General features: G+C 39.5%; 1 protein-coding gene across 6 annotated transcripts in view; it reads right to left on the minus strand.

The window, feature by feature from the left end:
* The window catches only part of DIDO1 (death inducer-obliterator 1), a 72,232-nt gene that overhangs the window by 7,535 nt on the left and 50,002 nt on the right, over window positions 1–14,695 (minus strand). For all 6 annotated transcript variants that reach the window (XM_060230646.1, XM_060230643.1, XM_060230640.1 and 3 more), the window contains exons 10-16: window positions 14,471–14,587; window positions 14,239–14,346; window positions 13,261–13,396; window positions 12,151–12,709; window positions 11,078–11,231; window positions 8,062–8,151; window positions 7,148–7,343 (exon numbers count right to left, since the gene is read on the minus strand). In XM_060230646.1, coding sequence (XP_060086629.1) covers window positions 7,148–7,343; window positions 8,062–8,151; window positions 11,078–11,231; window positions 12,151–12,709; window positions 13,261–13,396; window positions 14,239–14,346; window positions 14,471–14,587 — 1,360 coding nt within the window. The remainder of the gene's footprint in view (window positions 1–7,147; window positions 7,344–8,061; window positions 8,152–11,077; window positions 11,232–12,150; window positions 12,710–13,260; window positions 13,397–14,238; window positions 14,347–14,470; window positions 14,588–14,695) is intronic.

A 14,695-nucleotide genomic window follows, 5' to 3' on the forward strand; every position in this document is an offset into this window, starting at 1 on the left:
CAGCAATGGAATGGCTCTGTGCCACCCAGCCCAGTGTTTACAAATATAATGTGGGTGCTTTGGTGACCAACACTTTGATGTTTAAGCTTTCACGAGAAAGCATAAAATGAGCCTACTGTAATGTCAAAGCTGCAATTTGCCTCCTTTGTACTGTTGTGAGCAAATGATCTGCTGAGTCATCTAATAAATTAGTTTCACATTATTTCTCATGGATCAGATTTTGCCTTTAGTTTTAAAATTTCTAGCAATGACATCTAACATGCCTCTAAAATACTTGCTATATCTGGATATGCAAAACACCTTAGAGAAAGACTTGCATTGACCTCTGTATTGTCATACATTCTTCTAAATATTACTTAGTTGAACCTTAGCTTGTTCCCATTTCCCCATTTATATCTCATCTATCAAAGACTATTCCCTCTCCAGTGTTCTCCATCTGCCAACGTAACTCGATATTTAAATGGCAAGTGTGCAGGACTTCAGCTCTAATGCTCTGAGCATGGACTTGTGTATTTAAGAATTGCATAGTGCTCACTGCAATGCTGTTACATACTCATTAAAAGGGGTTGAGCAGTTTCTTTCATCTTCAGCTAACATCAAATAACTACCCTTGGCAATCAAATTAGGAAACCAAATTAATTTGTAATTTTGGTTCAGAAACAAATTTTGATTGGAACTGAGAAAGTTCATCTTCATAATGGGTGTAACATTGGTAACATTTGGTTTAATGTAAACCTTTTTTCCTGCATGTATTTTTTGAATAGAGATTTTAGATGTCTAAGGACATATTTGGCTTTGGAGACATATATTTATATAAATTGCCTTCCTCCAAACCAAAATGTTGGGATAGGGGCATCTGCATATCCAGATGTGTAGATTTCTACATAGGAATTATGTTTTCAAGTAGTCTCTTCTATAATAAACTTTGAAAAGGTTGTAGCACTCCAAAGATATTAATGCTAGATCTAGATATAAAAGTAGATTTCATAGCAAAAATAAAGCAGTGATATTAAGCAGGATTGTTGCTAGTGGCTTTGCTTACAGCCCTCTAATCCCTTACATTCACTTAGCTTTGACAGACACTGGCAGCAGCTTGGGGACTTACTCTGCTCAGCTTTGAAAACGGAGCTACTCATAGCCTGGTCAGTGATTGCTAGATATTTAGTTGGCAATATCAGTTATGCTTGCTTTTGAGGGAATAAGAAAAGCAGTTTGGGTGAGAGACCACAATGTGTGGAACAGGTATGTCTCTTAAGAAATACTGATGCATATAAATGCATTAAAATGTATGCAAAGATTCCCAGAGGGGCAGGTAATGCTGTCATGAGAAGATCCCTTTTCAGTTACTAACAGATGGGAAAAGTTTGTTTGCTTTTAAACAGGGAAACTATGGTCTGGTCTGGAGATACGTTTTCATTCTATGCTGTCAAACATTAACTTGATATATTTGTGGAGATTTCTGGAGAGCCAGTGAAGTGGCCAGGTGTTTGAGTAGGATCTAGGAGACTTGAGTTCAAATACCCACTTAGTCATGGAAGCTTGCTAGATGACCACAGGGCAGTCACATGCTCTTGGCCTAAACAACCCCTCACAGGGTTGTTGTGAGGATAAAATGGTGGAGAGGAGAACAATGTAAGACAATTTTGGGAGAAAGAGGCAATAAATGAAGTAAATAACTCTGAAAAATATTCACTTTGATACCACCACCAATGATTTCATTATTACTGAATTTGAAAGCATGCTAACTCCTGAAAAAAAAAAAACCAGCCACAATCTGTGGATGAAGATATGCAATAGGAAAAACGCTTGTTCATTATATCCCAAATAAATGTTTAAAATTATGGGAACTGAATAAAAATCAATGCTACTAGGGCAAGATTTTTGATGACTGTGGTCGTTAGTGGAAGACTATACCTGCAGGTTCCACATTACTTCTCCCAGCACTCCTCTACAATGGAGAAAGGATGGGAGAGATGAACTGCATAGTAATAGCTGAGAAAGATATACAAGGCCAAATGTTACTGTAGGGGGTGACTAATTAATGTAAAAACATACATGTGAGAATGATGGGTGAAGAAACTGATTTATCATTCGTGTAGGCTAAGAAGGTATATCACTGCAGAATCCATCAGAGAGAGCTGTGAACATTAATTTCAGTCTCTTTTCCTCATCACCATCCCTGATTACTGACAAATACAGCTAACCCAACTGAGACTGCTTGCATTAGAAGTCGCATGACTGAATCACAACTGTAGCCCACAAGGTTTATTAAAATGTTTGTCATGTCACAAATGGTGTTTCCTCTTCCCTTTCTTGATTTTGATAACAGTTGAAGTATTCTCTTGCAAAAAAGGACATCAGTTCTACAGCAGACTGGCCCACTGATTGAAGTACAGATGGAGACTTCAGGAGATGTATTCCAGCTCCGATGTCTATTGTCACCACGAGGTATGTCAGCCATGAAACCCATCACCACTTTTCAAAGAAGGTAACATGTTTCCTTTTTTTCTCTTTTTAAAGTACTTTGTGGTCCCTAATCTAAAAATATTTTGATAAATGCTACGGTTAAAGTAAAGATATCATATTTAGGGACTGGCTTGTTTTGTTAAATAATTTTCTAGTTTTTAGGTTTATCAATAACCAAAAATCCAGAACCAATTCTGAAGTGGAGTAGTCTGTGAAATAAAATTTTTAGTACATTACCAAATCTTGTTTTAACCAGAGGTTTATTTCACAGACCAGTAGTAGTCAGAGGTATGATTAGGCTTACAAAAATTGAAAGACACAATAACCACTTTGTAGCAAATACTTTTATTGAGATTATGTAATGAAAGCAGTAAATTCCATTTAACACAAGTTGAAATATCTGAATTGTGAATTTTGTGCCTCCTACATATTTACATACAGAAATAAACTGATATGAGATCCTGCTCATTTTCTGTATATTATACGGAAATAAATGAACACAAACTTGAACAAATGAACTTAAGTTTAGAATTAGAAACGTAGTATTTCTAAGGTCTTCAAAATACTACTTATGGACCTTCTTTGGTTTATGCTGTAAATCCACATCTTTCATAAAATATGCTGTCATTTCATCTTCTCTAGTAAGAACTAAATCACAGCAGAGGAGAGGATCACTGAAAAAACTTTTATGCAAACTGCAGAAGATTCTTTACTAAGATACTGCCTCTCCTTTGATATAAAAGCCAATTCAAACATTCAGTTGGGTTCTTTATACACTCTTACAGGAACATAATTTCAGAATGTACATCAGAAGCCATACTTTTTGGTGGCATCCACCTGCTGCCTCCTCCAATCCAAAACCATATTTTTGTTGTTCAGTCACACAGTCAAGTGCAACCCCTTGGACCAAGTCACGCCAGGCCCTCCTACCATATAAAAGCAGCCTTTTTTTAGAAGCCTTGTGGTGATACATCATGTCCTTCCCCCTAAACATCTGAATGCACTTTTGTTCATACTAGATATGTGTGCTCAGATATATTCAGTCCAAAAATATAAGCCAAAAAACACCTTATCAGGTTTGGGAGGTATATTCAGATCCACATTAGAGAATCCTAGTTAATACTGGTATCCAGATCCCAAACATTTATAGGGATATCCATGGCCAAAGTTTGAAAGTGCCAAAAGTTCTTTGTTTTTTTGCTGATTTCACAAGCAACAGGAGAGAGGGAGGTAGTTCTCATAGACAAATGGGGTCTTATGTTAGGGGAAGCTTACCAGGTTGCTCCTGCTGGAATTCTCTTGTTCTGTTGGGCTGGTGCTGCCACAGTGGTAATGGGTGCTGCTTGGCTTCTGTGGTTTAACACTGGTTTTGGGCTAGGCTTGCAACAGTGCCCCTCCCACCAGGTGGGCTGGCTGGGATTCTCTAGTTTGACATTAGATGTGGCAGGTGTGCAACATTGGTCTGTGGTTCTGCTGGGATTCTCTGGTTTGATGTTGGTTCTGCTGGATTGTTTGCATTGGGAGGCTTTTGGCCAATGGCTGCTTGCTCTTGTTGGGTTTGGCTTTTGTTAACCCTGGAGAAACCATGGAATTCCCCCCCCCCCGCCCCATACAAAACAAAGGAGGATGGCTGAGGGAACCTTGCTTTGGGGCCCAAAGAACTGGAACACTTAGTCCAATTCACTTGAAGCTTTTGGGTTCTTTAGTGGATGAGCAGCACCAGCTCTGCTGAAAAACAGCCCCTCCACCCACTCCCCCAAAGATGCCCCATAGAGATTAAGAGACCCAAATAATATCAGAAATTGGAAGGGAGGGGGGAATCCAAATACTGAACCAGTACTGGAGTCCCACCCAGAATACTGCTAATTCTGCCCTCCACAAAATCCAGATCTGAAAAATATTTTTTTTCTGGTGTACACCCATAGTTTATATTTTTGGGGCATAAACAAAGACTGGAAAATTATATTAGCTAAGAAAGTGCAGCAGATCAGAGAGACCTAATGAAATTTGACATAAGTATTTTGAAGTCAAGCTCTTTGCCTATAGTCTTGACCCAATTTGCATGACTTTACATTGCCAGTTTTCAAACTGTATACTGATCAGAAGCATATCCAAAGAAGCATATCTCAAGATCAGCAACAGACAAATCTTGAAAGAAGATAATATTGATACTGAGGCTCTCTCTTTGGAGCAGAGATTCAGAAGCAGAATATCAAGTTACCAAAAGTTGGATCTTTAGAACTGCAAGCAGAATACAGCTTTTCCACTTCCCCCTACCCCCTGTAGGGCCTCCTCCACCCTCCTGAATGTTGCCTTCTTTTTGCATAAGCAGTCATTTGGGCCCCACACACAGGTTACAAAAAACTCACATGATTTGGTAATATATCTCTTGTTTGACTGAAGTTTGTTTTAAAAAGAAAAGGCTCCGCATATGAACTAAGGCAAGAACTTCGGGTTCTTGTGTTGTCTGGCTGCGCACACTCTTCTGCCTGATTTTGTTCCTTGAATCCCAAGTCTCCACTGAGGCCATCACAAAGCACAAACAGGGCACACTTTCATTTTAGACCGTGTAGAACCTGACAGCAGCCTTCTGCCTGATTGCAGTTAAGTATGAATTGCTACTACGCAGAGAGGCTAGGCAAAAGTTAGTTTTTATTTTTAGCCTCATGCACACTGCTATGCTCTTCTACATGTGCACCATGATTTACTATATGAAGTAAGAGCTGCTTCTTTTCCCTAGTTTAAGTAGTAATTTATGGCTGTGTTGGTTAGATTTTCTGACTTGGTTTTAATGGTGTTTCATCATATCCGCTTGCAGGATAGGGCGGGATATAAAGAAAAAAAATAAATTAAATTAGTGCTTTAATGTGTCAGTTTTCTGGCTGATTTTAATTGGCTTGATTTACTAGTAGGTCACTTTTGGGAAATGAAGAAAAGAGTTATAGAAACACAGTCACTAAATACTGCAACTCGCTATAGTACCCCTAGATACTGCCCTACTTTTTGAAGCATTTTTTGTTGGAGATATGGGAACTTACAGGAAAGGAAGTGGGAGCTGTGGAAGCTCCTGGTTGCTTTGGGTGCCACCCTGTGAGTTTAGCAACCAATAAATAGCAACACAGATACTTGAGCAGGGAAACAAGGTAACAACAAACCTCTGCGAGAACCAGCCTCCAAATTAATACACTGCAAGCAACTCTTAGAAAAAATGCAAAATGTTTCTCAGAATAGACCACAAATTATAACAAATCCAAAAGGAACATACACCCACACCCAAAGTCATCAAGAGGCAGTAATGTCCGATGTCCTATTGTGCAGTATTTTCAAATGGTAGGGTGCAGATACCCTACCGTTTGGTTTATTCTCAAAAACAATTTGCATTTTTTCTAAGAGTTGCTTGCAGTGTATTAATTTGGAGGCTGGTTCTCGTGGTTTGTTGTTACCTCACCCTGTGAGTTTAGACAATCTTCATATCCCAAACAACAGAGAGCAACTATAAGGATGATTTAAAAGCAAACACAATTACTTTCAGCTGCTGAGAGTGGAATGTGGGAGTTAAAAAAGATAACAGTATCCATCTAAGAATTCATCTGAACACAACTCATCCATTGTTTTTAACCATGTGTTATGATTCAGTGTTTCCCTTACACTGAACATTTAGAGAAGGTGACTTCAGTGTTTAAAGAATAACATTCCAGTACTGCCTGGCTCAGCTCCTGGCATCCTCCACCTTTTAGCTGCTTAAAAGCTGAAGTATACCCCACTTACCTTCAGATGTTTCAGATGAAAAATATTTAAACTGAGGCTTCTGCTTACACCAGTCACTTAGTACAAAGGGAAAATGCAGGCATATGAATGTGCCTGGTATTTATATGGTGCACTACACTGTCTTTGGATAAGGAAGAATAGGCTTTTGAGATTTAGGCATGTTTGCCATTAAGTGCTCAAGTCAGTAAGGAAAAAAAAATGATTAAGGGGATGAATTGCATGGGTTAATCCCACTTTCTCTCACACACACATTCAACACAAATGTGCACAACTATGTGTTTAAGCAGAAGTTAGAATTTTTATATGAAAGCAAAACATACTGAATGGCTGTGGTGTTCATAAGCCTGCTGAATCTCTGCATCTGCATGGATATTACCTTCTTCCCAGGATTCTTCCTCAGGAGAGACTGAGAGTAGGCCTTGGATATTCTCTCACCTGGCTCCCACACCATGGTGAGATGAAAGTGACTGAAGTGGGACATCCTGTCCATATTTGAATGAAATTAGGCATACATGACAGTTTGGAAACCAAGATACAGAGCTTTCCTTTCAGCCCAAGTGGTATTTTGTGGATTGTCATGCTTGCCAATTTGAGGATGATGCCCATCTTTGCTTCTCCAAAACATGGTGTGTTTTGCTGCAATATTTTATGTCTCCATGTGATATACTAAACGTTATACTGATTTGAACGTTCATCTATAAAAGTGCTTGCCACCCCAGGCCAGCTTTGGGAGAATTAAATTACTGCAGCCATGTTTCTAAAACTCATTTGTACATAAAATGTTTCTTTTTGAGTGTATTTAACAAAGGTATGTGTTATGTATGACTAAATGCCATTGATGACTGACATAACACTTGCAGTTTTAACTTAGCAGGTTGGATGTATTCTGGGTTTCCTATAATTCATTGCTTACCTGGTCCCTCAAAGGGCAAAAGTTTTGGTGGAATAGGATCCTTAGCACTGAGAGGAATCAGATAGAGGTCCTTGACATGTCTGTTGTTATTAGCTACAACACCAAATCGACCACGACTGCTAAAATAGGAGTATAGAGAAATGTAGGCAACCTCCTCCTCTTCTGTTGCAGGATGGAAACGAATCAAACATAGTTCCTACAACACAAAAATAAATCAATAAATAAATGCTGACCCTACTGCTGATAAAACTGTAAATAAGGGGAGAATGAAATTATGTTACAATGGATTACAGAACCTCCCCATGGCTCACTTTCGAAGAGCTTTTCTTGCAAATACTCAGCAAAAAGTAATCATGACCCCAAAATGCTACAACAGCATCAGCCAAGGCACAAGGAGACCCTGAAAATACAGTTCTCCAGAGCTTGAGGCCAGTGCAGAATTGGGATCCCTAGAGAACTGTGTTTCCCAGGCTCCCTGTGCATTGGATGCTGCCATGGCAATGTAGTTCTGGGTATTCCAAAGGGAGCAGATGAAGACCTTGTTGTTACCACTGCCTAACTGGAAAGAGGAAGGAAATGAGTGGTGGGGAGTCCAGGGAGGGAATGACGGGATTGCAGGTGGGAAGGACTGGCTGCCCCAGGCCTGGGAGAGTATTCACAGAATGGAAAAGGGCAGCCACTTTTGTTTTGTTGCTTGCCTTAAAGGATTTTACATTCCAATGATTAGAAGTTAATAGGGGAACAGGGAACAAAGTTGTCAGTTTCTAAGGGTATGTACTCCCCCTTGCTTTGCTGTATCACACTGCAGCATCAAACCTCCCAGAGCTTGTCCTGTGGCTACTTGAAGCCCTTAATTATTTCAAATAAAGTAGAAATTCATTTATCATTACCAGACATGATTTTTAAATGAGTACCTTTGACACAGATGATTTAAGTTTGCCAATGTAATCCCACACTGTCTTCGGTGAAATCCTTCCTCCAATGTGAATTGTGTCTGGTAAATCCTAAATAAGAAGCATTACATGACAACGTGAGGGGAAAAGTATAATCTGAGGGCCAATTATACTGTTCCTCCTCCAGTTCCTGGTAAACAGAACTAGACTGACAAAATGCATGTAGAAACTTTAAAATATATATATATATATATATATATATATATATATAGCCACTAGCCAGTGTTCCTAGTTCTTTCCATGCTCTCCCTTCACCTCTTCACATCTAGCAGAAAACTGTCCCCTTGCTGTTATCTTCAATGCTCAGATGCTCAGACTCTGGGTTTAGTAAAATATTAGTTTATAAAGCCAGTATTAAAACTATGCAAGTCTCAAGACTGGAAACAGCCATTCTCTCCTCTACCAAGGGAGAAAGTTAACATCTGGCCTAGAATATCTGGGTGTAGATTAATCTTAAACTCCCTTTTTGTTCCTCTTATGGAGAAGAGGTGACAGGAGACCCTGGGTGCAGATGAACACAGTACTTGTGAGCACCTGAGGCTCTTTTCTTCCCATTCTAGACTCAAAAAGTAACATCTGGCCAGGCCTTTTTGTATTTCTTGTGAGAAACATGTGGACTTTATGTAAACAAATATTTGCGAAATATAATTAAAAAGTTATTCCTTAAGTATGTAACTTTCTGAAATGATAATAAAACCTTCCTAGTCTACTTTTACATTCAATAAACCCACATCTTGCTTAGATTCATAAAGCAGAGCATCTTTTCCAGGATGCAGAAGAAATGATCAGAAAGGTAAACTGGCTGTTATTTGTTTCATTAATCACAGCTCTCAGAACTCAACATTATAACTGCCACAATACTAAGTTTGTTGTCTACTGAACCAACCGTCAACACGTTATTGTTTTCCAATGTAGACCAAAAAGTTTTATTCTTATGCCCTCTAAAAACTCTTTCATGCAGATTAAGAGTCTCTCTACTCCTGCTTGAAGTAGACAGGCGGAGGGAATTGCTTGGTTAGGTTCAGAGCGTCTTGTATCCATCACTGAGGGGGGAAAAAACAGTCCTAACCAGCTTCAAAGTGGTGATTGTGAACCCTGCCTAAAGAAGCTGTCCTGGAAACTGAACTATCAGCTTGTGGTAATTAATCTCCTCCGGCAATGTACGCAAGTACTCAACCTATTTCAATCCAATTTCCTCCTGTTTTAAACTAAACCAACTTTGGCCAACCTGACTATCTGCCAGGAGAAAGACGAAAGAGTGCAATCTGATTGATTCTCCTGAATCTGTGTATGCATGTCAAATACCATCAATCACATCTTTCTGGAGCAGCTGGCTGAAATGGATGTTGACTGGACAGTGGTTCAATCCTACCTAGCTGACCAGGGACCAGAGGGTGGTATTATAGGACAACTGCTTGACCTGGTGACGTCTGCAGTACTGGGTCCGTCATAATCTTGTACTCTATGCTTTTCAGCATCCACAAGAAACTTCTCAGAAATGTTGCCTGAAGATTAGGAATCAAGCGAATAATACCATTTCAGCTGAGTCATGTAAGGCAAGGGATGCCCTTTACAAGACAGCAGAAGTCTGAAATAGGCCCAATGAACTGAAGCTCAGCCAAGATTAAAATGAAACAGTGCTGGTCAGTTATGTGACTAATCAGGGTTACACTACAGGAACAGTCTCTGGTCTTCTCAGCAGCATGTAGCACCCTTAGCCAGTTTGGGTTGGTATGCCAGCTGTGACCATGAAGATCTTGACCGTTTTTAAAGTTTTACTGACTGCCAATTAATTTCCAGACACAATTCAAAATGCCAGTTCTGACTCAAAACCCTAAACCATGTGAGACCAGGATACTTAAAGGACTATGTGCTCTATATGTTGTTGAATTGCCCTCCCAGACTAAGGTAAGAAAGATTTTAGCTCTTTCATGCAAAGTAAATTTCCCTATTAAATATTTTTTTTAAAAAATAAAACAAACAGTGATTGTGTGAAAACAATTCACAATACAGTCTTCCCTACAGTTGTAATCCAAAACCACAAAGCAAGAATAGTTGAAATGATCACTTAAATGATAATTAAACGAAGTGGGTTTCTACAGATCCCTGCTTATGCCTCTGGAAATACTCCAAAATGGAACAGAGGATGAAGGGAAGAGGTAATATTCAATAATAATTTATTGTGTGATAACTGAATGTGAAATCCTGAAAAATATTGCTTGGGACAGTAATGTATATAGTATCATTGGGATGATTAGCATTACTTTACTTATCGTCAGTTGTAATGTTTATGGGTTTTAGAATGTAAAGATTGATTTTCTATAAAATACTCAAGGCAATGCATACAGTAAACATGTCATGTTTTATATTTGTGCCTTGTTTCTAATTACTACTATCCCTCTCCTGTTACATTGTTTATTAGCCATCTCTTCATCTTATTTATTGCTTAAATTGCATTATGTAGTTCACCTTGAGTCTTGGAGAGAAAGGCAAACTGTAAACAATATAAATAAGAATAAATGAAAATATTTCATGAGCCCTCATGTCACTTCCAAAGCTTCACCGTGCATGGCTAACTCTTGCCACTTCTACTGATGATGAATGAGGCATGCGCCCACTACAATGTAGCAGGAGATTTTTCTGCCTCTCCCTCTCTCTTCTAAATGAATGGCTATATTGCTTTAGCAAGATAAGTTACATTCAGTAGAAATGTTTGAATCTCCCTTTATTAATATAGCTGCAGTGCCCAGTACTATTAATTTTAGCATCCTTGTCAGGGACACTGGTTTATTATAACTCAAATACTAAAATTATGAGCATCAGATAATTATCTAATTGTTTAGTTTAGGTTTCATCCTAGTGCTCTAAGCGCAATACTGTCTTCCAACAGAAAAGTATTTCTATACCATTCCTTTAATAAGAAAAATAATTTCAGATAAAATTCACCCACAAACACATAAGCACATCAAAGTCTGACCTCACTGAGGTAGTCAAAGGCCCCAGAAACAGGGTATGCTTTGGTGACAAACTTGGCCACACTCTGCATGTTGATAAAGCCTTTCCAAATGGTGCTGATACGTGAGAGGAATTGGGAAGTGTCTCCTTCCTGAGGCGACCGTGTCTCTGAAATACTGAAAAGCAGAAAAACCAAGGGAAAGACCAGTTAGACAGGAAATCTTCCTACAACCAAGAGCAAGACAGGTTTTCATATGCTTCTATGTACAGTTTAGTGGTCACAACAATATAGAGTTCACTGACCTAGACATATAATTTTCATTAGAGTTAAGAATTTAGTTAGTAAGAGTCATGTCAGCTCCTCTTGTATAAGGGAGAGGGAGTACTAGGCATGGGCATGAACTGAACCATGAATCGTGATCATGCACAAATCAGGCTGGCCCGTGGATTGTTTTTGAGCCACTTCTGACCATGCTGCTTCATTTGTTTTGTCTTTGTAGTTTGTTTTTTCCCAGACAGGCTGGCGCTGATTCAATCAATTGCTAGGCAACGTTGCGGTGGGTTTCCGAGAACCCTAGAAATACCCATAGCAGTTGTCTACAGCTTGATTGGCAGCTCTGGGAGCCAAGCACAGAGCTCCCATCTTACAGCAAGAAGAGCTGTCAGTGAGAGCAGAAGCTGAACTTTCTTGGGGGGACCTGCTTGGGGGGGGGGGGGCTTTAAACTCGGACATTCCAAATACAATCTTCACCAAACTTAGTGGGTGGAGGAGAGCCTGCTGAAGACTTCCAGTGAGTTTTACACCTCCTGAACCAAACAAACCATGAATTGGGTCAAGCGAATCACAAAACAAAACAAACCACCATTTTCCCCTGGTTCATGCCCATTCCTAGAGAGCACCAGGTGTGAAGAGGTGTGAAGTCAGGATTCTGTTTTAGGTGCAAGCAGTATGCATCTGGGTGATGCTTTTGTCACATTGGCTCCTGTATGTGCACTACCACTGAGGATGGCAACTGCACCACAGAGGAAAGCTCCATCACAACACAATGGAAGCCAATCTTCTAAATATAGTTCCTTAGTAGAACACATACATACCCAACGTTTAGCGATGATGAAACTGCTAAGTATCTTGGATCTGAGGAGGATGGCTTTGTTAATATTGATTTTGGAGGCTGCAAAATTGACCGTGAAACTTCCGATTTACTTTCACCCAAAGAAACTTTCTCAGGAGCAGGGATGGGATGCGACACAGAAGTCCCTGTAGAAACTGAGGCTAGCGAAGTGCTCATTGCTGTTCTGGGATCCTTGCCAGATACTGTTACAGTAGTGATGACTCCTCCAGCGTAAGAGGTGGGATAGAGAGAGCTCTCACTTGCCAGAGAAGATTCCAAGCTATTTTGCGTTTGAGTTAACGGGACATAAGCTCTTTCAAAGCTTGGCTGAGGCATTGCTTCAGCAGCCGGTCCAGTAATGGGTTCTGGAGCATCATCCGATTCTTCTTTTTCAATATCCATATCCTCTACTTGCGTCAAGGTTTCAGATTTAGTTATTGTTTCTGGCTTTGGTTCCAGCTTCGGTTCCAGCTTCTTAACAGATGAAGATGAAAATTTTGGTTTCTTTACAGTTGGTTCATCATCTGATGCTGAAATCTGACCTGTGCATTAGACAACACGATTAAGTAATGTCACGGTGAGCCAGTGAGGGCTGATGGACAGAGTACTGGACCAGTCTCAGTAAAACTGGAATGAGTGTGATACAGGTTGTGGACTTATTGCAAGAAAACCAAGATAAACACGGAAAGCCTTCGGAAACGCAACATGCCAGAAAGTCCAAAGACATTTATCAACAATGAGGACAGAAATTTTTACTCCATCTTTCTGCCCTCATAGGGCCACAAAGAAAACATGCTACATTTCAGAAGGCAAGAGAATTTTATTTTCCTGCTAAGTTTTTATTTTTAAAAAATTCTTCTAAATGTCTCCAGATCATTTGTTGATCAGTGAAGTTTGAATCATGGGGATGCCACTACAAATGCATTGAGGTGTGTAACATTCTTTCCACCAATGGCACTGAACTGGCCCTTTGTGTTTTCACACTCGGGCTTCTGTTCAGAGGAAAACTGACTTCATTTTATTTCATTTACATATCTTCCCTGCCTTCTTACCATGTGGGTGCTCAAGCAGTACTACTATTAAATGGACATACCTGTACAGATTTTGCAGTTCAAGTCAAAAAGGTGGGCTCGATGCTGACTTGTTGTGTCCTTTAACATACTGCTAAAAACATCCAAAAGAGGTGCTGTGCTTTTCTCAGGGGCTGCACGATCTGACTCCTGCTGCTCCTAAAAAATGAATGCATAGATTCAAACCATTATCTGATAGAACACAGTTTGTGTCCAATGGCTCCTTTTAAGACCAATGAAGTTTAATTCTAGGCATAAGCTTTCATGTGCATGTGAACATCTTCACACAAAAGCTTCTGCCCAGAATTAAACTCTGTTGATCTTAAAGGTGCCCCTGGACTCAAACTTTGTTCTGCTGCTTCAGACCAACACGGCTGCCCGTCTGAAATTATCTGATGTGTGTTTTTCATTCATTTAATGTATCCTAATTAACAAATTCCTACATCTATTGATTTCAACATACAACAGTTTAAAAGAAAAAAGCTGAAGGGGAGGGATATCAGAGCATAGTTTAAACTATAGCAAAATATAGGCAATCACTGCTATTCAGGTCTGAATGTGGCTCAGCTGTATACCAGCATACAGCTGCAGACGGGATGAAGAAAACGTCTAGATTGCAGACATCCCCTCCCCATGGAACTCTATGTTGAAGAGAAAGGGACTGAAGGGTACATAATCCTCTTCTACAGAAATTGATACCTTTGCATCATTTATTTGTCAGTGTCCCATAGGAATCATGTTCCAGGTGCACTTCATCATGGACAAAATCCAAAACTGGGCTGGACCCTCTGAGAATCCCACTGTGCACCTGCAGCTGCTGTCACTACTAGACTCTACCTTCTTTAACAGATTATTTTCCTCTTTAGATATCAAAAAACTGGAATTTAAAGCGTCTCTTTTAAAGAGTTTATGGCACTTTCCCGCTTTACTAGTAGGTATAAATTAATCTTTGGTGAAACAATGCAGGTAACTAATGTACAGTTCAAGAGACTTATACTTACATCAGAGTCAGAAACTGGTGGGGAATCTTCCATGTTAACATCTGGGATGGGCTCTTGTTTTACTGTTGATTTCTTATTTTCATTAGATTTACGCCTAGATGTCATTATCTATGAAAATAAGAAAAATTCATACAACAATAAATATGGGTCAATTTTAATCACTACTCTATAGCTAGTTATCAAATCAATCACCACTAATACTTTGTGTGCACCACATACATTTCTTACTTACTGATTTGGCTGGTTTTTCTTTCCACACAGACAGCTCTTTGGATGCAAGTTCTTCTGGTTTCATTCTCACTAGCTTTGACAAAGCAATGTCTTCCCGAAGAACACGATGGAAAAGGCCCTGAAGAGACAGAGAGAATCTACATTAGAGCCTGAACTCCTGCTTACAAAACTAGCAAACATCTTCTAGTAGGTAAGTGAACGGTGAAGTCTCACTTATGAATCCCTT

The sequence above is a fragment of the Heteronotia binoei genome, chromosome 2 (assembly GCF_032191835.1).
Source record: "Heteronotia binoei isolate CCM8104 ecotype False Entrance Well chromosome 2, APGP_CSIRO_Hbin_v1, whole genome shotgun sequence".
NCBI lineage: Eukaryota > Metazoa > Chordata > Lepidosauria > Squamata > Gekkonidae > Heteronotia > Heteronotia binoei.